Genomic DNA, 21149 nt, shown 5'->3' on the forward strand with positions numbered 1-21149 from the left:
AAACCCCAGTGCCTGCAGGCCAGGCCACGCCTGCAGGAAACGCAAAGCGCTCCCGGCTACCGCAGCATCCTTCAGGACGGAACGGCACACACCAGCACCCTACTAGCAGCGGACAACTCCCAGCGTGCCCCGCGCTCTATCTCGCTGTACCTGCCGGCTGGGCCAATGGGGGGGCTCGGCCAATGAGAGAGCTCGGCCAATGGAAGGGCTCGGCCAATGGGAGGGCACGGCGGGCGTTGGGCGGGGTTGGTTGCACCGCGGGGTGGGGCAGCGGCGGCGCGGCTAGCAGTGGTAGCGGCGGGAAGGGCCGTTCTGGGGCTGCCCCGGGGCTCTGCAGCGGGCAGGATGCCGGTTCACTCCCGGGAGAAGAAGGAGAACAACCACGATGAGATGGAGGTGGACTACGGGGAGAACGAGGGGAGCACCTCGGAAGAGGAGGAGACCGAGAGCTCGTCCGTGTCCGAGGAGGGGGATAGCTCAGGTATCGCAGTCGCCGTCTCCGCCGTTCTCTCTGCCCCTTCCGGGGGGAACCGGCCCCAGCTCCGGCCGCGGCACTGCCGCTACCCGCCCCCTCCGCGACCCCGCCCCCCGGCCCTCCAGTTGCTGCGGCCCAGCCGGGGGCGGGGACGTGGCGGGGGCACGACGGCACTATTTCGGCCCCCGCCGCAGGTCCTGGTGCCGTGTGGGCCGGGCCGCGTGGTGCCGCGGTGTCTGTGTGGGGCCTCGCTGGTGCTTCGGTCCGCGGCCGGAGCCAATGTCTGCCTGTTTCTTAGCAGGCAAAACCGAGCATTTCTGTTGGGTGTTTTGGGGCCTGCCTGGGTGGGAGGGGACCTGTCAGTGCCATTGACCTCTTCTGCGCAGCGTTAAACCCTGCTGTGATAAAGACACCTTTTTTGTGTGTGCCTAACTTGCTCAGGACTGCGCTCTGGGGATGATTTAGCATGTGAAAGGTGAATCTAGCACCTATTCACCTGCCACCCTGCTAGAAGGAAAGTTTTCTGTCCGAGGTTACCTCATCATTCCAAGGGCTAAATTAGAAACTTGTCATTTATTGGGATCCACACTGATCCTTTGGAGAGTGCACTGCAATCTGGGATTATTGGGGCTTCGTAGGTCCTGACCCACATGGGACCTTTGTCACTACATGCACTGGCTTTTCAGTATCTAAAGGGGAGCTATAGGAAAGAAGGCATAGGACTCTTATAATAGGACAAGGGGACATGTTTTCAAACTAAGGTGAGAGGATTTGGTTTGGGTAGGATGGGGGAAAAAGGAGTAAGGCTAGTGAGACACTGGAATGGGTTGCCCATCTCTGGAGACAGCCAAAGGCAGGCTGGACCAGGCTCTGAGCACCCTGATCTAGCTGTAGGTGTTCCTGTTCATTGCAGGGAAGTTGGACCAAATGGACTGTTGAAGGTGCCTTCCAACTCAAACAATTCTGTGATTCTTTGAAAAGCTGGAGCTGTGCTCAGTGCTGGCTGTGGTCCTGACGCAAGCTTCTGGTAGTTGGAAAGTACTCCTTGCATTTAAAGTGTGCTGTCCTGGTCCAGGCCCATGCTTGTAGCAGCACAGTTACTAGTGGTGTGAGTACCGGGCTCGTGTGGTTTGGATCCTAGCTCTTCCACCTTTGACATTGCATTTTTACATGCATTGGCCTACAATTGGTTTGCCTGAATGTGTTAAAACCCTCAACATACTGTTAATTCATTATTATCTGATATTAGAAGATCTGGGAGATCTTGACTATTAACATCCTTTGGCTTTTGTATTCACACTAACTTCATTCCAGGGAGAGCTCCAATGTGGTGGTTCATGGAAACTCCTCTCATCTGGGCTGTTTTTAGGTAGAAAACTGGAAGCCCACAGGTATGATACAGAGTTATCTAAGTTGGCTCTGCAGTAACAGAGTGTAGAGTGAAGGCTCTGCCAGTACTAGGAAAGCTTTGCTGCTGCTGTGCTGAGAGAGTATAGACATGCCCTTGGGCAAGTATCGCTGATTGAACCCCACTTTACAGCTCTAGGCAGCTGATTGATTATTATCTACTTGGATCCAAGTGTCACCATCCTTCCTCACATCCTTCCTCACCCTTCTTGGTGCAGTGTACTTTCCTGTCCTTGTTTCTTGCTCTGTCTTCAGTGATATTGGGCCTTTGTATGCTAAGCTATCAGAAAAAGAACCCATTAAAAAGTGAAATAGCAAAAATGGCTGAGTGAAGAATTTGATTTGTGACCAAGAGGTACTGGGGCCTATGTAAACTAACGCTTAGCTAGACTGCAGCTCCAGAGCAACAGAAGTCATAAATAACAATTTTGTTAGAATATGTAAAGATCTCCAATTTACATCAGTTAATTCGGCACACATTTTTGTGAATTTAAGACTAATGACTTGCACAGGTTTAGACAGGAGGGTTCTTGATGCAGAGATTCTGAAGCTCTTGGCAGTTTCCTGATCTGAGGGATCATCTTGCTTCTCTCATCTAATGCAGTATTACTCAGGAAATATTTTCAGTCCATAAACCGTGGAGCACATCCAGGTATGGGCTTGCAAGAACTAGCAAAATTATTACAAACGTTGTTTCTATTTGTGTCTATAATAGCAACTGGTTTGGTGAAGAGATTCCTAGTTCAGAATAGGTAGTGCTGAGGCCCCTATTTCTCCCAAACAATGATGGTTTTCTTTTAGATAATATAGCCTGAACTGAACATGTATGGTTGGGAGCTGCCTGAAGAACAAGTCATTGTTTCAAACTCTTATGCTCTCTGTGGATATTTGACTACATTTGATAAGTGCTCGGTGAAGCTTTGGGCTTAACTTGGTAGTTGAACTTGATTTCTGTTCACTGAAACTGCTGCAAATTTAACCAGTGTGTACAAAGCTATTCTGTGGTGAAACATGTATGTGTACTGAACTTTATAAATAGTTGGGCTGTTACAGGTGAACAGTTCATTGATCCAGGTACAGATCTTTCCTTACCCCCATTCTCTTGAAGTTGTTCACTTGGAAAAGAAAAAAGCCAGAAAGATGTGTTTAACTTGCCTTGGGTAGGCTTGATGAAACTTAATCTGGGCAGCGTCAGTGTGTACCGGTGGTTATGTTGGAAGAAAAGTAAATTTGAGAGAGGATATCAGGACAAGTAGCTGCAAGTATCACATTTTGAGTGTGAAAAGCATGTCTAACTATATCCCTGTTTGCACAGCAAACCATTCCGTTCCTTTTTCATGTGACTTAGGAAGGTATGTTTCAATTCTTTTATTATCAGAATTGAGTGTGGACTTGAATGTTTCGGAAAATAAATAAATGGAGACAGCTCTTCCCTTCTGAACATCACTGTTTTTCAAAAGAACTGAACAGACACTATTTGTTAAATCTTTCAGAGGGAAAACATAGAGTAGAGGAGGAATACGCAAGCTTATTGAGTGATATGGAGGTGAGACATGGGGTTGCAAAGGACTCCTTGATAAGGTCCAGGAGCAGTACTGCAACAATAACCCTTACTTAGTCCAGTGGTTCTTCTCGCTTACCTTGAAATAGATTATGCAGTTTATGTAGGTTACTGTTATATAAGCTGCCTTTTCTCTATTTTTCTGTCCAAACAGTATGTCATAAAATTTTTTTGTTTTTTTAATTCTCATTTTTTCCTGTGTGGGAAAGAGAGCTTAATATCACAGAATCACAGAATAGTCAGGGTTGGAAGGGGCCTCAAGAATCATGAATCTCCAACCCCCCTGTCACATGCAGGGCCACCAACCTCCCCATTTAATACTAGACCAGGCTGCCCAGGGCCCCATCCGACCTGTCCTTGAACACCTCTAGGGACAGGGCATCCACAACCTGTCTGGGCAGCCTGTTCCAGCACCTCACCACTCTCATAGTAAAGAACTTAAGAACTTAATATGACAGATATAAATGTAGCTTTCTCTCCTCCAACTGCCTGGCTCTGGTGAAGGGAGGACTGTCTATTAGTACCAGCTGCAGGCTTTGAAGCTTCTTCTCTTTCAAAATTTTCCTGTATTCTTGTTTGTAATTTTTGGTAATTGACATTTTTAAAGCAAACTTTCAATTTTGCAAGTCCATTTTGTTGATTTCTTTTTTGGTTTTTTTATTATTTTTAAATGAGGGCAAGTAATGCTGTTGCTTTTCCACAGTCTTTAGCAGGGATGAAGGAGGAGCAATGTTTTACGTGAAAGTAGTGTGTGTTTCTTTAAAGCCATACAAGAAACCCTGTGGATAATTTCTGTTGCATTCCATGGAGAAACGCTTTTATAGGAGCGCTTTAAAAGTGATGACTATGGAAAATTACATGCTTATCTCAGTGTCTTGACAGATATGAATTTACTCCATGGAAGCGTGTTGCTTCTACAGACATAAGATGATTAGCACTGCAGGAAATAAGTATTAATTAAAATTACTGGGGAAAAAAAAAAAAAAAAGAGATAATCCCTTCAAGTTTTTTCTTATAAATTTGTTATTTGTTTTACTTGCATTTAACTTTTTTTTTTTTTTTTTTTTTTTTTAATCTCTTCCAGTGGATGCCTGAGAAAATAGAAGGCCTTGAGAGCTGGCACCATTTCTATCCTGGTCCTTTTGTTGATATGTATTTAGTAAAGTGTTGTGTTGTTTTTTAATATTGGCAAAGGCCCAGAATAGCATATCAGGGGTGAATAAAAAAGCCACAAGTTATGTTCACCATCCAAGATGACAATTTGGGCATTTTATAGAGCATTTTTTATAGGCCACAGCTTATTGATAAGAGCTGTATTAGGTACTCTTGTGTTTTAAGTACTTTTTTTTGGTCTTTAAACTGAGCTGCCCTGGTTGCTGAGTTGAATTATTTGAATATAGTAGGGAAAGAATGACTGTAATTCTGAAAATGATTTAAAATGCCCCAAATGCTCTGTGTGGTATGAAACCTAAGTATTGAGACGGTATGGGGCCATTAGCAAGTATTTTAATATATAATGAGTTGTTTTCCATTTCTAGCAATGTAAATTTTCAACAGATAAGCTGTGAGATATAATCTGAAAACTCTTTTACTTTTTCGTTACTGAATATTCACTGAACTGTTCTTTAAAGATAGAAGTTTCTGTAATTGAGGAATTGAAGATATTTCAGGAGTCTTAACACTTGAAAATGGTTAATTGGCAAAATGAATGAATAAATTGGCAAAATGAAACGAGAAGATTGTTATTCAGTGTTACAGGTAGAATGTAGACTTCTAGACAGGAAGTCCAACATTTTTTGAGTGTATACGTAGCTGAGGGGAGATTTAAACAAGCTCTGTTTTATTTCAGTAATACAGAAGTGTCCGCTGTGCCCTCATGCCAGTGTGTTTTCTTGTTTTCTTGCAACAGTGGATAAAAACATAAGATGCAATCCCCTTTCCCTCCAGTGTTGGGGCACTGATCTTCAGAAAAGGCTGCTGTTCTAATGTGTTTTTTTTTAATTAGTCTGTTTATTCGTTTTAAATCCACAAGCAATAAAATCCATGTTGATATAAGGGAAAACTTCTGGATGAATTGCTTGCTGAAACATACGTAGAACCAAAACAATACTTGAAAAAATCTGAAATGCGTGCTTGAGCTTAAGAAGAAAGTGGGAAAGGATCTGCATCCCAGTGTTCTCTTGGGCTTGTCTTGTTTCACAGGGCAGATCCTTCAAACTTCAGAGAATTTTTATTTTTATAGTACATAAAAGCTTCAGGCAACTCTCAAAGTAATGTAACTGCTGCATTCCTTAAATCTGACTGAGGTGAAAATTGCCCAGTCAGTTGGGCTCAGACAGTACATTGAACTGCCAACTAAAGCTTTGCTCTTTAATCTGATTTTCAATCTTATTCTGGGTTTCAAGATCTGCCTTATTTTTGAGAACAGGAGTTTGAAATCACGCCTTTTAAGACATGCCTTTAGGGCTTATTTCTCTCCTCTCTCACTCTTCCCTGTCTGCTAAGCATTTATTAGAAGTTCCAGCTTTAAATTTTCTCTCTCGTCAGGCTAGGTCATCTTCTAAAGCTTTGTCAAAGTTTTCTGCTTGTACTGACTGCAGTTTAAGGAACTGCAGTAAGTCTTTCATTTGGACGTACTTTTCTGCTGCCTGTTGGTTTTCATGCACAGGTAGAAGGGGCCGGTGTGGTTTTCAAACTTGAAAGCTGTGTTTATTTCAATGAAAAGGTATGATTTTAGTAAAAAGGAATGTGGAACAGATACATCAAGGGATCTGAGTGGTAGATGTGAGTTAATAGGTTTCTCTGAGTTGGGGAGGTGATACGCAGGCTCCTCTCACCTTTGCAAATCACTGTACTCTTTTGCAAAACAACAAGAATGAAGGCTTGAATGCTGCCTTTTTTTGGCGCTGGCATATGAGACCACATAGAGCAATGAAATGTTGACTGAGGAAGAGGCGAAGGCATTCAGAGTTGTTTGTAGACTAGAGGAGCTGATGCAGAGCATCTCTGCTTGGTTTGAGGCCCTGCTTGGCCTTTTTGTCAGCTGTTTTCTGGAGTGACTGCACTGCTGGGCACGGCTTCCACTTAGTCAAGCTCTCCTCTTGTGCTCTGGCTCCTGGCTATATGGCTCTCCGCCCTTCTAACACTGGTTGATGGTTAGTTGCTTGTGCCTTAACCAGAGAGCTGTTTCTCTGAGATGCTGCTGAGGTAAAGCAGCTTCAGGACATCTCTGCCCCGTGAGTATACCTTAGCAGAGCTTGTTCTCCCTCTCCTTTATTTAAAACACACTGGGCAGGACTGGTGGAGGTTTGGATCTAGAAATTCAGTTTGTTGTCATGGAGAACTATAGTTAATGAAGTTAATGGGTTCAGAAATACCCTGGAAACTGGTGTGTCTTTGATAGGAATAGAGTTTAGAACTTTCCCTTTTATTCTTGCTTGCCAAGCACATCAGAAGATTGCGTGTCACTAAAATTCAGCAGTTTTCCGTTCTGTGGTTGCTGCTTTTTACATCCATCTTTTATCCTCTTGAGGTGTGCTTTGCTAAATCTAAACGGGCAGAGACAGAGATAGGATTTCTGTGTGGAGGAAAATAGAAACAAGAAATGTTATCTTGGGGAAACGCTTCCCAACTTTTAGTTTATCTAATCCACCATAAAAGCAAGGAAAAAGTTTTCTTTCGTTGAAGAAAGAATTTTCTAAACTGAAACTTTTAGTTCACCTTCTCAAGGCATTTACCTGAAGGTCAATGGGTGCTGCCACTTCATAGTGTTAATGATTTTTCTATTTTGTAGTTTAAGAAATGGGAATGGAGGTAACAACTGATGCTTAGATGTCCCTTTGGCAAGAGCCAAAAATTCTTGTCCAAAAAGTGAGTGTTTATTATACCTTACCATTATGTTTGTTATGTAAATTAGGGAAAAAATCAGAAGTATGAATTAAAACAAAAGCTCTGAAAAGAATTTAATAACTCTTGCTTCATAAAAGCATCTGAAATGAGGTTTCTGTAAAATCCTGCATTTTTTAGGTTTCACTGTTAAAAACTGTTTACAAAGTCTTTTCTAGTGGTCATTGAGATGAGCTACAGATATTTCTACATGAATATTTTAGCTTCAAACAGCTTTTCCAATTAAAGAGGATGAAACCTTGTTTCAAAACCAAGTGTTACATTTTTCTTTTTAATGGATGTTAATGACACAAAACCTCGAATTACATATGACAGGCACAACATTTGAACTTGTTCACTTGATCTCCAGGGATTTCTTTTGCTCATACTGACGCAGGACACACTGGAATTTTCGGTTATGGCTAATAACTCTTCATGAGTAATGCTGCTTCTCATCTGATGTGCTGTACAAGGATTAATTATTCTGTTTCACACTTTCATCTGCATTTTACATTGTCATTTATGAGATTTAACCTCTTGAAATCTTACAATCATGTTGTTTTCTGGTGTGGGAAAGAAAAATAACACTTCATGGGGCTCCTTGAATCAAATTTAAGTTTCTTACTTAATGTGATAAGTGGTCTATTGTAACCTGCTGTAGCATAGTAATATGGTTGATCTGTTTATTGCTTAAATTCAGATTTGCTTCAAGTTTTAGAAGCAAACTATGCAGTCTACTTGGTTACATTGTTCAAAATACATTACCTTTTCTTATTCTTAGAAATGGATGATGAAGACTGCGAGAGGAGAAGAATGGAGTGTTTAGATGAAATGTCTAATCTTGAAAAGCAATTTACAGATCTCAAAGATCAGTAAGTATCTTAAGTGCCTCATTTGAGGGTCTATTCTGTGAGAATATGGTGTGCAACTGGTGTTTCTTGTCTTTCAAATATCTGGATATTACTTTTGGAGAAGAATAATGGTTGAAAATTTTGATATGGTTTGTAGGCAGCTGCTCTAGAATACTTTCTCTTTGGTGTCTCTGAAAGGGAAGAATATGTACCATGGAGTCGCATGCACATAATGTGTACAGTATGTGTAAGCATGTGCATGTATACATATATAAATATATTTATTTCTGTTTTGCTGTAAGAATAGTTCTGAAGTGTTGTGGTAAAGGGCAGGTGTGGTTCTGTTGCACCAAGGAATGGCGATCTTTGGAGAGGTATGCCAGGATCCTTCTCCTCCTTGTGTATATGCGTGACTTGTAGAAACAGACAAACAAACTCAAGCATTGTGTTTGCTAAACTAGATATGAGGGGGTTTTTTTGTAAGACATTGTAGCACTTTTTATTGCTGTCATTGATGAAAATTTCTTGTGATTACTGCAAACCAGATACCAATACTGAAAGTGAAACCAGTGTTAGATCTGTCGGTAGTTTAGCATAATATCTGTATCACTCAGTGAAGACCTAGTAAGCAGAAGAGAGGAGATGAATAGCCATGTGTACTCAAAAGTGGATGTGACATTTTTGATAGCATTCCATATGTGGGTTTTCACCAGAGATGGAATGAGGGCTGCTTCAGTAAGAGCCTGTGTATCTTTTTCCTTCGTTTGTGCTTCTGTAGGAGCAGATACGTGGACAAGAAGATGAATGCAAGTTTCTATCTAAAAATCTTTTTCTTCCTCCTGTATTGCAAGCATGGAATCTTTAATTTACTTCTGTAGGTGCACCATTAACAAAGACATTAAGAAAGAGTCAGATTAGCTCTTCTTAAAATTTCTTCCACATTGTATTTACTTTAAATATATATATATTTTTAAATGTTTATTGTTTTCAGACTTTACAAAGAAAGATTAAGCCAAGTGGATGCAAAACTGCAAGAGGTCATAGCTGGAAAAGCACCTGAATATTTAGAACCATTGGCAGCATTACAAGAAAATATGCAAATCAGAACCAAGGTGGCAGGTAGGCATATAAAACAAATGTTTCTATTTCAACCGTATGATGTTGCTATTCATTTAAACATCAATTTTTATCAATTGTTATGATTTTCACTTTAAAATTGCTACAGGAGTGTGTTTTAAAGTTAGGAACACTGTCGTGGTTTTAAACTTAAAATATTTTTCAGGTCAAATTGAATAGGTTGCTTGCTTCTTCTTTATTTGCCTGATAACATCATGCTGAAAATATGGCTTATTTACGTTTCATTGAATATCTGTCTTTGTGTAGAGAGCACCAAGTTTCTAAATTAGAAACAGTAAACTTTGATGCTTCAGTTGTTACTTTTGACTCCAGGCTGTGAAGAGAAATTGAAATCTTCTGGTCTATGGCATCTTTCTCTCTTTTGATCATCTTCATAATGCTTCATAATGATGGTGACCTGGAATTTCTGGGTTTTGAGATCTTTATCCAAAATTTACTTGATTAATTCTAAGCAGTACTTTTGCCTACTGCAGAAGATGAAGATTCCAAGTTGAACTTCCCAGGAGCTGTGACATGAAACCACCCGTAGCTTTTTAGTTTTAAGTGTGATTTTCTGTCAGTGCTTTGATGTAGGTGGGTGTGAATAGGCAGAATATTAAGGATTCTCCTGATTCAAGTCTTCGACAGCAGTAAAGTCAGTGTTCCAATGTAGTGTTTTTCCTGAGCTCTTTCTACAACTTTCCTGAAGTCTAGCAATCAGATATTTTAATTTTTTTTTTCTTTTTTCATTTTGTCTTCAACTCATTGAGATTCCGAAAGTCATTTCAGAGGATGCCAGAAATAGCAGAAAGATTTTGCTCTTAATGTTTCGTAGCCTTGACAGAAGTGGGTAGTATGAGAGTTTGAGCTCTATCAAGTAACCCTTAAGGACTGCAAATGAGCAGTGACTGGGAATTGACAGGTGCAAGAAATAGACCTAATACTCAGAAATACTCTTATTTATATCACAAGAAGTCTATTTCATTGAGTGGAATAGTCTTGTTAAATGATGTGATTTATTAGTGTCATGCTGTGTAAAGCAAGTCTTGTTCCACACATTCATTTGTAAAAGCTTGTTCTTTCATTCTGTTTTCCAGCTATTTGAAACTCTCAAAGTATTATTTAAAATAGTAATTAGAAAATAGAATGGGTGAATACTTAAGTATTTGAAATTTGAAGATATCCAGGGTAATTTGGTAGGCCATGTGAAATAGACCTATTTTGTAAGGTTAGCATGATAACTAATGTAACTGTTGACAGATAGGGCAAAAAGTGAAAATAGCATTTATTTTTCTTCAGATATTTAGATTTAATGAATTAAAAGGGATTAATTGCCTAACAAAAATATTTATTAATTGCCTAACAAAATAGATATATATTTTTTCCCTTTTGTACATATTTTGGGGCTTGAAGGCAATCTTAAAAGAGAATTTTGAAATTAGGTATTAGCTAAAGAAAGTAACGTTGTCATTTGTTTGATGACAGGTATCTATAGAGAGCTTTGTCTGGAATCTGTGAAGAACAAGTATGAATGTGAAATTCAAGCCTCTCGACAGCACTGTGAGGTTGTGCCAGCTATTCTGTATTGAACATTTTCCTTTACTGTGTGTCATGCTTTCCAAATTCAGTGCATATTTTTATGTTTTAATTTTTTATGTTCTAATTTTTCTATTGCTGTTACTTGCTATTTTAATGCAAACCTTTTGTGACATTAAAATCCACGTAAAAGCTTGTTCAAAGCATTTCAAAGTTAGGTTTCTAATAGGTTTGCTTTCATGTAAGTGTAATTTTCTTATTTAGAATAATGAGATTGGTAAAAATCATTTTGGTACCATGTTTACCAAGACCAGTAACTATAATATCTACCATAATTTTAGCAAAAAGCACCTTACATTTTTGTGATTATAATAGTCTTACTCATTTTTTAAGGTATCTTGGTCAGCTAGTGATAGAGTTACCGTTCCTGTGCCTGCTTTTGAAAAAATGTGTTTCTCTGCTTGAACATAAACATTTCCATTGAAGCATTTACATAGCATTTACTGTACTGTACTGTAGTGCAAATAATCAGGTACCTGTATGTCTGACCCTGTGGTGTAGCTGCTTAGATCCTGATGCGTGCATTGTAGTCCTCCTCAGCATACTTTACAGTGGCTTAAATGCGTGTTCTTCTAGGTGGCTAACTGTATTCCTGAAATTCCTGGTTCTTATTTTGCCAATAAATAGTGTACACACATACTATTTAAAAATTCCATTTTCTGGTTGCCTTACAAAAGAAAAGGTACAACATAAGACAGACTGTTCATTACTGGCTCTCCTCATTCCTGTGAATACAATCCTGAGGTTGGTCAGAATGCTATAAGACTTGCAGGGTTTCTTATCCACAATTGAATGATTTTCTTTGGCTGTGTATTATTCATCTTTAAGGTTGTCCTTGTTGCTTGTTTTGCTGCTATTCTTTTACACTGGAACATTCGGGGTTCAAACATGCAACATCCAAGAAGGGTCCCTGGGGAAAAGCTGTCCAAAATCAGTAATGCTACTTGTAGGATCATTGCTCTGAGTATAGCTATTCAGCAAGAATGCCTCTGTTGCCCATAACATCATCTCACACCCTATTTGTTACCAAGACTAGCAGCAAAACAGGTGTCTAAACACAAACATTACTTCATTTTAAAAAGGAAATTTTAAAATGGTATCAGAACAAATAGTACTAATTTGACATTTCAGGTATATATAAGAAGCTTTTGCATTTTCAGTTCAATTGAGGATTATTTTTTATTTAGTAGTAACGGCTTGAGAAATATATAAACAGGGGATCTGTGGAACACAAGTACTTTGTGACTTGAAGGGAATGTTAACCACACAGATGTCTATTGGAGTGGGACTATTGGGTTGTTTTTATTCCTGAGCTGATTTGCTTCATTTTGCTTTAGTGTTCAGTTTGAACATTGGTGTTGTTTCTGTTGGTATGCTGCGCTGTGGGCAGAAGCAGTTGAGATATAGAGATCTGCTGAATTGGCTCTAGGTCTGCAGCCTCTGGCATGAGAGAGAGAGACATGGTGGCAAATGAGTAGATGCAGTGACTAGTGCTACTTAAGTTGGTTGTTCGTTTGTTGTTGTTTTTTCCTTGAGTAATTAAGTCTAAGTCTCTGTTTCCTCCAGTTGTTAGCGGTGTTGGTCAGTGAACATTAAGAATGTAACAGCTTAAGAATGTAACAGTCAGCTGCGCTTCCTACTTGTGTTTTACAAAGTGTGCAAGTGAAATTCAGCTTAATTTCTTTCTTTTAATTAAAGTTCTAGTTTTAGGAAGTTAAGTGTGTTTAGAAACTGCCTTTAAAAGGGTAACTATTCGGTACAGATATTGAGCTGATAAGAAAGTTATACAATATAGGGTGTTACAATTGAGAGCAGCTGTACAAAAAGTTGATTTTTCTTTCTGAAATACCTGTAGGTAGAAAAGAGGTTAGACTACAACATGCTGTAGAAAGCTTGCATCAGAGTGTATTTCCATTTGTGCGTTACTAGCACTTTTTATATAAAAGCATTGGAGGCATTTTGTTAATCTGTGTGAATCAGAGATAATCTTTTAAATTGATGAACTAGCTAACCTTTCTAAAGCAGTTTTAAGAATGTTTCTCGCAGCTTTAAGGTACACAGTTTTGCTTTCACAACTGTGTAGAGTATTTTATGTGCACTGTAGATTCTTTCTACTGTGAGTGGATATATCAGTGATATGAGTAGATACATCAGTTCTGTGGGAAAAGGTAATTGTAAATAGTATAGTAGTAGATGATAATTCTCTATAAATTAATAAAATCTCATTAACGTTGGAGACTTAATAAAACACTTTAAGTGAAAACATTAACTTTTAAGAAAGCTGGAGTAGAACTTAATGTTTTACAGTTACTGTGAATAAATCTTTGCTATCAAAAACGAAAATATTGAGTGCTATTCTGGAGGTCTGGGTGTGTGCTCTGTATACTTGGTTATTCTTGGTACTGATACTTGATGACCATATATATGCTGATGCCAAGTGAATGTGCAGTCTTTGAAGAGCTAGAATCTCATGATAAGGAAACGAGTACAGGGATATATTGCATGCTTTACAGCTCTGTAAAGTGTTCACCTCAAATCTGTTCTTTCCTTCTGCTGAGCCTTTAAATTACTGTAATACTGGACTTAGTCATGTTTCATTTCTTGTTATTTTAGAGTGAAAAGCTTCTGTTGTATGACACTGTACAAAGTGAACTAGAAGAGAAGATTAGAAGACTTGAAGAAGACAGACATAGCATTGACATTACATCAGGTGAGTGAAAATTTTTAAATTTTGTTGTTAAAAATTCAAGTAGCTATACTATTTCTGGTTTCAAGTTATTCAGTAGAATGCTTTTCTGAACAACAGCGTAAGATTTGTGGGATGAGTTTGAATTTAAGCTTAAAACAAACTTTGGTCCGGTAATTATCAGTATCTGTTGTCTGTTTAGAGAACGTTCATCTATGACTGCATGATCTTGTGACACTTTTGTTCTATTCAGAATCAACATCTCACCTGATTGTCCAGAAATAAAAACAAACACTTTTCAGATTTTCTTTTCTATGAGAACAACTGGGTATACACATTTCTGATTCGTTCATTCTTATTATTTCTTTTCAGAATTATGGAATGATGAGCTACAGTCAAGGAAAAAAAGGAAGGATCCATTTAGTCCAGATAAAAAAAAGCCTGTTGTTGTATCAGATATCCTTTCATTGAAATCTCTGATCATTCTGGTAATATTCACTACTATTTGATGGCTAGTCATATTACGTATGTCATTAACAACAAGTTGAGGTGATAATACATTTTCAAAATGTATTTTTGAATGGCAGCTGATATTCTAATTCAGATTAGAGAAGCCTTGTTAACACATCCTGTTGTGAAAATTAAAATTAGGGATCTGTAATTACTAGCTATGTACACAGTCTGTTTTTAAAAATATCTGTCTCTTAAAAAAAAAAAAAAATAGAAACTATTTGGCTCATCTTCTGAGTATTTGGTGTAGGTACTTGACATCATTTTTGCAGTATACTTGGAAGGAAAAAAGGGCTCCTGAACTGGGCCCTGTGTATATTAAGGAATGCACTGCACGTAATGAAGATTGTATCTTGAAGTATTCTTGGTCCTGTTTTTGTGAAGAGTAAGGAATATGGGAGAAGAGATTTAGAAGAAAAGGGCTTAGATAGTTTTGCAAGTTAGGAAAAGCTTTTTTTCTTAGGTGGGGACATAAAAAGGTGATAGCTCTGAAAATAAACACTCTTTTTGAGCATAAATGAATAATCAGTAACTTTTCATTATTACAGCCACTTTAAAGGGTTAATTGGATGCAAGACAAAATATGAGGTAAAGTATTGGCTCTCAGTGTAATGGAGATTCAGCCTGATGAACAGTTAGCTACAAAATGAAAGCAGAAACAGGCATTATGTCTGCAGAGTGCAACTTGACTTGTGTTACTTCTACTTCATAGATTTGCTTCTTTTACTGGAGCATCTTCAACTTAATTTATGACTTCTTAACAGTTTCCAAGTCTTTAGAACCCTCTTTGATTAATTGTATCAACTCTTGGAATTTTTAATTTTTATAGGCATTTTTTGAGCTTGAGGTTCCTGTAGAATGGGTATAGTATTTAAGGATTTTGTATCAGTATCTTCTATAAAGCTGTAATGAGCATATAGTGCAGCTGAAATTTCTGAAGTTATGGCACTTTGAAGAAAGATTCTTGTCTCCTAAGAAAGAAACTGAGTATTCCATGTCCCTCCTGTCCCTAATCCATGCTGTTACTGCTTATGATTTTAAGGTAGTTGTGAACTTGTCACTTTGCAGAGATCTGTGTAAAGCAAGTACCTAGGAATTCTACAGTGTTCTTCATTTGTAATTCTCTCCTGTTTAGAGAAAATTAAAACAAATTTGAAAATGGTGAAGGATTCTTGAAGTTTCAAATAAAATGCAGAATACCATAAAAATGATAACTTTAGAAGAGATTATACTAGTGCAAATGCTTTTTTTTAGTGGCATTGAAATTGCAGGAAGTTTTAACTGTAATTTATAACATTGCAAGTAGAATGATTTTTGGAACAGGGATGGTATGGTTGTATGACAATCGTTAATTTTATGTTGAATTCAAATAGTATGAATATATATGTGCTATTACTTCTTTTATTAACTTCAAAAGTATACTTCTAAGTTGCCTAATTCAAAAATGCATTTATTTTTACTGAGCTTCAACTTCACACAGGTGTTTTTTCTGTGAGAGAAATATCTTAATATCTTTGGACAATTTTTAAAATATTTGTATTATCACTGTTCAGAAGAGTTTTTCCCTAACTTTTTCACGCCCCTATATAGTTTATATGTTACAAGACCTTGATATACTTGAAGACTGGACGACAATAAGGAAGGTAAGATGAAAGCATGAATGCCTGTAGCTTTGGGTTTCTTTGGGTTCTTGTCTACTCCTTTTCCCTACTAGAAATACATAAATGCATTTCTAATACCATCAAGACTTAAGTACAGGTATGTATTTATTCAGTGGTCTGTTAATGATTCTAGTTTGAGCCATGCTGTTGCAGCTTTTTCTGACTCTATGCAAATCATGCAGAGGAATCTGAAAAGGAGATGGCAGAAGTTCTCTCTTAATATTTGTTGTCTCTGGTGTCTGTGGTGCAGTGAACTTGAAGCCTGTATCTAGGCCATCTGATTTCTCATTGTCTCTACCAAAGTCTGTCATACTATGATAGTTTGATAGGGTTTTGTTTTAAATAAAGATTTCTGAATATATGTAATATGTTTTGTTTTCTGATAGTAAATGTATCATTTTATGATGATGCATGTTCTTCAGCCTCTCACTACGCCTTTTTTTTTTTTCTTTTGGCTTAAAGTATAATGCTGTGTTTTTTCCAACTGTAAGAGGATCAGGATTTACAGGAAGATAAATGCGTTTGACTAATCAACATATTTGGAAAAAAAAAAAATCCAAATTTTGAGTACAGAGTGTCTTACCAGATCTTTGCCATAGTGTTAGTGTAACTTGATGTAATCAAATGCTATTCTTGCCTTGCATCTGCAGTTGGAAAACTTTTCCCTGTATTCTGGCAAAAATCAGTGCTTTCCAACTTGTGGAGCAGGAAATTACGTTGTAAGAATTTGGAAGCTTTCTGGGAAATGGTGTTGAGTTTATTTCCATCTGTCTTGTGGTGCTGATGTGAAAACCTGTCTGTTTTCCTGTCTCATCAGATGCACAGATAAAAAATAGCTTCTGCTCAGTTTCTTTGCTGTAGTGTAATGTGATTTAAAGCAATAGAAACAACAACAAAAATTAAAAATCTATTTTGCTGCTGCACATGATTGACAGATTTTCACTCGCATGAATTGTCTGCTTGTGGGTACAATTCAATAATCCAGAGAACGGGTTGTTCACATAGCACTTAGTTTTTCCGTATCATTTTGTATTTTTTTAATAGAATTACATAATGGCCATTTTGAGGATTTTATTTAGAAAACTTGAGATATGTAAAGTCAAAACTCATTAGAGAAGGTCATTTTTCCTTCCCAAACACTTAAAAGCAAATGTAACTAAACAGTTCATATTCATAAAGTATGAAAAGTATGAAAAAGTACTTAAGGTTTATATTCATTTCATAGTATCATCAGTATCACATAACATTAATGCTGCACATAAAAACAAATGTTTTGAGCTATGCTGCACAACACCATTTGAGCTGGCAATTTAAGAAAAAAATTCTGCTTTCTGCCTTCATTTTCTTTTGTTTCAAGGCAATGGCTACTTTGGGGCCACACAGAGTAAAGCCAGAACGTAAGTAAACACTGTTTGATTTCATAAGACAGAACTTGCAATATATAATGATGCAAACTGCATCAAAGCAGACTATATTTGTTTTAGCCTTGTTTTACTGAACGCAGGGTGGGGTGAGCTGACTGGCAGATGTGGATTTTGTCTATCCCTGCTCTGAGTTGCTGATACTTGCAGCTTGATTGGTGATTATGTAATTGATGCGTGAATTGTAAAAGTTATTTTAAAAATTAAGACTCCTAAGAGTGGGCTTTACTAATGAATATTGGTACATTATGCCAATATTTTCATAAAATGAGGCAGGAAACTGAAATTGCCTGAATTTGAAAGGGGCATTCTAAGCATGATTTGTGTTCACTGCAAGCTGCAGCTCTGAAAATACAGGTGTGGGAAAGGAGTGGTAAATAACGTGGTCTGAGGTAAGAAGCATATTAACTTTGTTAAAATCAAATGCTTGGAGGTAGTGAGTAATGAAGAAAAGGGGGAGAAGACAAGTGAGTGGGTTCTTCAGTGGTGAATTACTGCTTGCAGTCTGAGATAATGCACTGATAAAGAGATTTCATATTCTGTGTCTTGTTGCATTATTCTAATTGTGAAAATTGACATCGTAGATAGCAGAGTTGTATGGAAGAGAACTTCTTTAAAATGGAAATACAGCTTTTAATTTATCTGACTGGAAATAAATATCTTCTAATTTTCTTGCATTTGGAGTTAATTATCTAGAGAGAGACTATTTCTGACAACGGAAAAACTGCATATTTTGTGTATAAATAATTTACTGAATGTTTATTTCTAAATCTTACCAACTTCTGCCAGTTGATATTAAATTTGATCGTTTTAGCACCTGTCAAATTAGAGAAACACCTACATAGTGCTAGGTCTGAAGAAGGAAGACTGTATTATGATGGAGAGTGGTATGGACGCGGACAGACGATATACATTGATAAGAAAGATGAATGTCCTACAAGGTGAATATTATTCATTTTATACAGCTCTGTATATTCCTGGTAAGCAAAAGGCAACATGGTGGCCTTGAAGAATGAGGCTTAATTGGAGATAACCTTCAACCTTTACAAGGTTGAATTTCACTGAAGGTAATGTGTTTCTCAGTATGGGATTTAATTGAAGGATTGAAGCTCTTAACCAATTTCTGGCCAGCCTGTGATTTAAGGGTTGTGTTTGGGGGTTTTGTTGCTTTGAGGCTTTGACCTGTTGGCCAGATGTAGAATAGTATGGAAAATTTTGGAGCTTTGTTTTTGCTCTACACCTTGGGGTTTTGTATGTTTAAGCATTTTCTGGATATGCTTTCTAGCATACTGTGGGTTTACTGTGGGTAGTCTGCTCATTACTGTGAGTAACAATTATTTGTAGATGTTGTGAGGATTTTCTCGTGTAAGGAGAAAAAATAGCTGGCTGACAATTCAACTACCTACTAGAGACTTAAGCAGTTACTAAAAAATTGTGTCAAAACTGTCTTTGCAATAGAGCTGGTACCCTCTGACCCTAGTGTCTATACCTACTGCATATTTTCATTTACAGTACAGTTGGAGTTTTTGAGGGTTTTTTTTTACTTTTCTAAATGCTTCTTATTTTTCTTTCCCTGACCCTTCTTCCCTCATTTTCTGTAGTGCCATAATTACAACAATTAACCATGATGAAGTTTGGTTCAAAAGACCAGATGGAAGCAAGTCCAAGCTATATATTTCTCAGCTACAGAAAGGAAAATATTCAATAAAGCATAACCACAACTGACTATTGCTAAGCCATGCTTGATGTGCCATGGGATGAAAGTTGTATTTAATAGCATTTTGTATTCCCTATAAATTTACAGCAGTATCTGATGTGTATTTGTAGTGCTGTATGTAAACTTCATACAGATGGCTTTCAGAAACCTGAGGATGTTAAATCATGCTGACAGACATTTTACCTCTAAATTGGGTACAGTGCCTAGATATGAAGTATGCTCTTCAAATGTAGTGGCTCAGAATTTCTCATTGAAAGTTAATCTTTTAAAATGGAAAAAATAAAAATAAAAAAAATATTTTTCATTGGTGACCAGTTTGTTTGATAAAAACGATACCCACGATTACCAGCAACTCATTTTGTTTTTCAGTGAACGTCATGCTTCTCTTGTGGATATAAATTTAGCTTGTTTAGCTATTGCTTTTAAATAGATTGTAACATGCATAAAGCATTCTTTTATCCGAAGTGGATTGATTTATTAAAATTGTTGCCCTCGACAGCTCTGCTAGTTCTGACTGTGTTATATTTTGTGAGGTTTTCTACATTGTTTGTAATGAGACAAAGCTAATATTTTGAGTTAATTTTTTTCAGGAGCACTTTTCTAACTTAGGATTATACAGAAAACATATTATTGGTAATTTTTTTCTTCTTCCCCAGATTATCATCAAGATTAATGTGTAAAGTAAATAGTGTTCCTCCAACACGTGTTACATGCAGCCCACAGAGGGTGGCTGCTGGGATGATTATGTAAATACTGTTGCATGCTTTGATTATTTGATCCATAGTTGTATGGAATGTGGTGAGTTTTTTTCAAAAGGGAAATATTTCCCCAGAAATCGTGTAACTGGGCAAATTTTCACTGTCTTCTTCACCAAACATCGTTTTCCAAATTTCTGTAACCCATTTCATCTTTCATCACCATTGTATACCATTATTTTATGCAGCTTAGAAAGCTGAATTTCTCTTGTATCTTACTGTTTAAGCCACCAAGAAAAATCCTTAATCCTTAATATTACTGTGATGTGCTTGAAGCATCTAGACTGTTAGATGGGATTGTTGAAGAATTTTTAACATGTTGGTTATGTGCACTTTAATCTCCACTTATGATGACTCTGTGGAGCAAGAAAGCATCCATTTGGTTTAAAGGATCACAGCAAATAAGTATTTTTATTGTAACATATACACTGTTTATTCCTATATTAATTGTCTCTTTTGGTGCAGGTAACTACTTTCCAAATGCCAGATCAGTTTCTTCTGAGTGATGCTTTTCTACAAGCGTATGACGTGAATAATGTATATAAAGTATCAGTTGACATTGGCTTTTAACAAGATGAACTGTATGTATACAGTTGTTTGATAAACTTTTTGTAATAAAATATTCGTATTTTTTAACTTAGTATATAAATAAATGATTGGTGTTAGTGGACATCCTGAACGTTGTGCTTATTTGTTTTCTAGTCTTGGTGTTGCTGATGTAACAACTCTGTAAGCAAAGTATATTTAAGTTTGCAAAAAGCATAAATCATTTTAAAGCTCCTTGAGTTGTGTTTCTTTCTCTTGAATATTGAGAGTGTGCACACTTGTTTTTTCATCTTACATTTTTTCTTTAGTATGCTATGAAAGCACTGCTCTGCACATTTAAAAATTACATTTTAAACACTCTTAAAAATGTCTTGGCTCCTGAATGGCTTGAAATCATTTGTACTTAGAGTGTGCTGAGGCCCCTAAGTTGTTCAGTGGTTCACCTGTTTTCTCCCTGTATTCTGCACCACACTGGTTGTAATCAGTTGTTTCTAGAGTTGTTTCTAATCTGATATCTTTGGGTGGAGAGCTGTGCTTTGTACTACTGTGCTGTTTAGGTTGACACCTGGTGAGTGTGGCTTCTCTATTCAGAGTAACTGCACATATGAACTTGGCAGTTAGTAAGCGTAGCGTTACATCTTAGTGGTCAAACAACTGAGATCAAACTGTTCCATTTCTGTAATTGCAAGAATGTGAGCTATGGCTTTCTTTTTTACAAGAAATCACATGTGCATGTGATAGAAAAGGAATTAGAGTGTTTCTTATTGGTTTTGTCCTTTATTTTTTTTCTTGAAAACATGATTTGTAATTGTTTTGTTTCTGTATGAGCCATGTTTGGTTCAGGTTACGTATTTTTGTATTATTTTGTCAGTTAATGGTTTGCCTGCTGTCATAAATTATAAGAGATGTCTTGAGGAGATTTTAGTCCTTTGGAGTACAGACATTGTTAGCCTCTTGTTCAT

At 37.4% G+C, this 21149-nt stretch overlaps 1 protein-coding gene across 1 annotated transcript; it reads left to right on the forward strand.

Moving 5' to 3' along the window:
- The first annotated feature begins 261 nt into the window (after positions 1-261).
- Positions 262-20426, forward strand: BRMS1L (BRMS1 like transcriptional repressor). The gene is made up of 10 exons (XM_042888264.1): positions 262-481; positions 8110-8200; positions 9171-9298; positions 10781-10860; positions 13505-13601; positions 13950-14033; positions 15666-15730; positions 17106-17145; positions 17984-18110; positions 18771-20426. Exons 1-10 carry the CDS (start codon positions 346-348, stop codon positions 18892-18894), a joined length of 972 nt encoding a protein of 323 aa, XP_042744198.1. The 5' UTR covers positions 262-345; the 3' UTR covers positions 18895-20426.
- The last annotated feature ends 723 nt before the right edge of the window (positions 20427-21149 follow it).

This window comes from Lagopus leucura, unplaced genomic scaffold, assembly GCF_019238085.1.
Source record: "Lagopus leucura isolate 7727_CA_CO unplaced genomic scaffold, USGS_WTPT01 Super-Scaffold_1, whole genome shotgun sequence".
Taxonomy (NCBI): domain Eukaryota; kingdom Metazoa; phylum Chordata; class Aves; order Galliformes; family Phasianidae; genus Lagopus; species Lagopus leucura.

Excerpts from the sequence above, each read along its gene's own strand:
- BRMS1L (XM_042888264.1), top strand. The coding sequence starts at position 346 with ATGCCGGTTCACTCCCGGGAGAAGAAGGAGAACAACCACGATGAGATG. Across the intron at positions 9,299-10,780 it reads AATCAGAACCAAGGTGGCAG|GTATCTATAGAGAGCTTTGT; the intron begins GTAGGCATATAA and ends GTTTGATGACAG. Across the intron at positions 10,861-13,504 it reads CCTCTCGACAGCACTGTGAG|AGTGAAAAGCTTCTGTTGTA; the intron begins GTTGTGCCAGCT and ends TTGTTATTTTAG.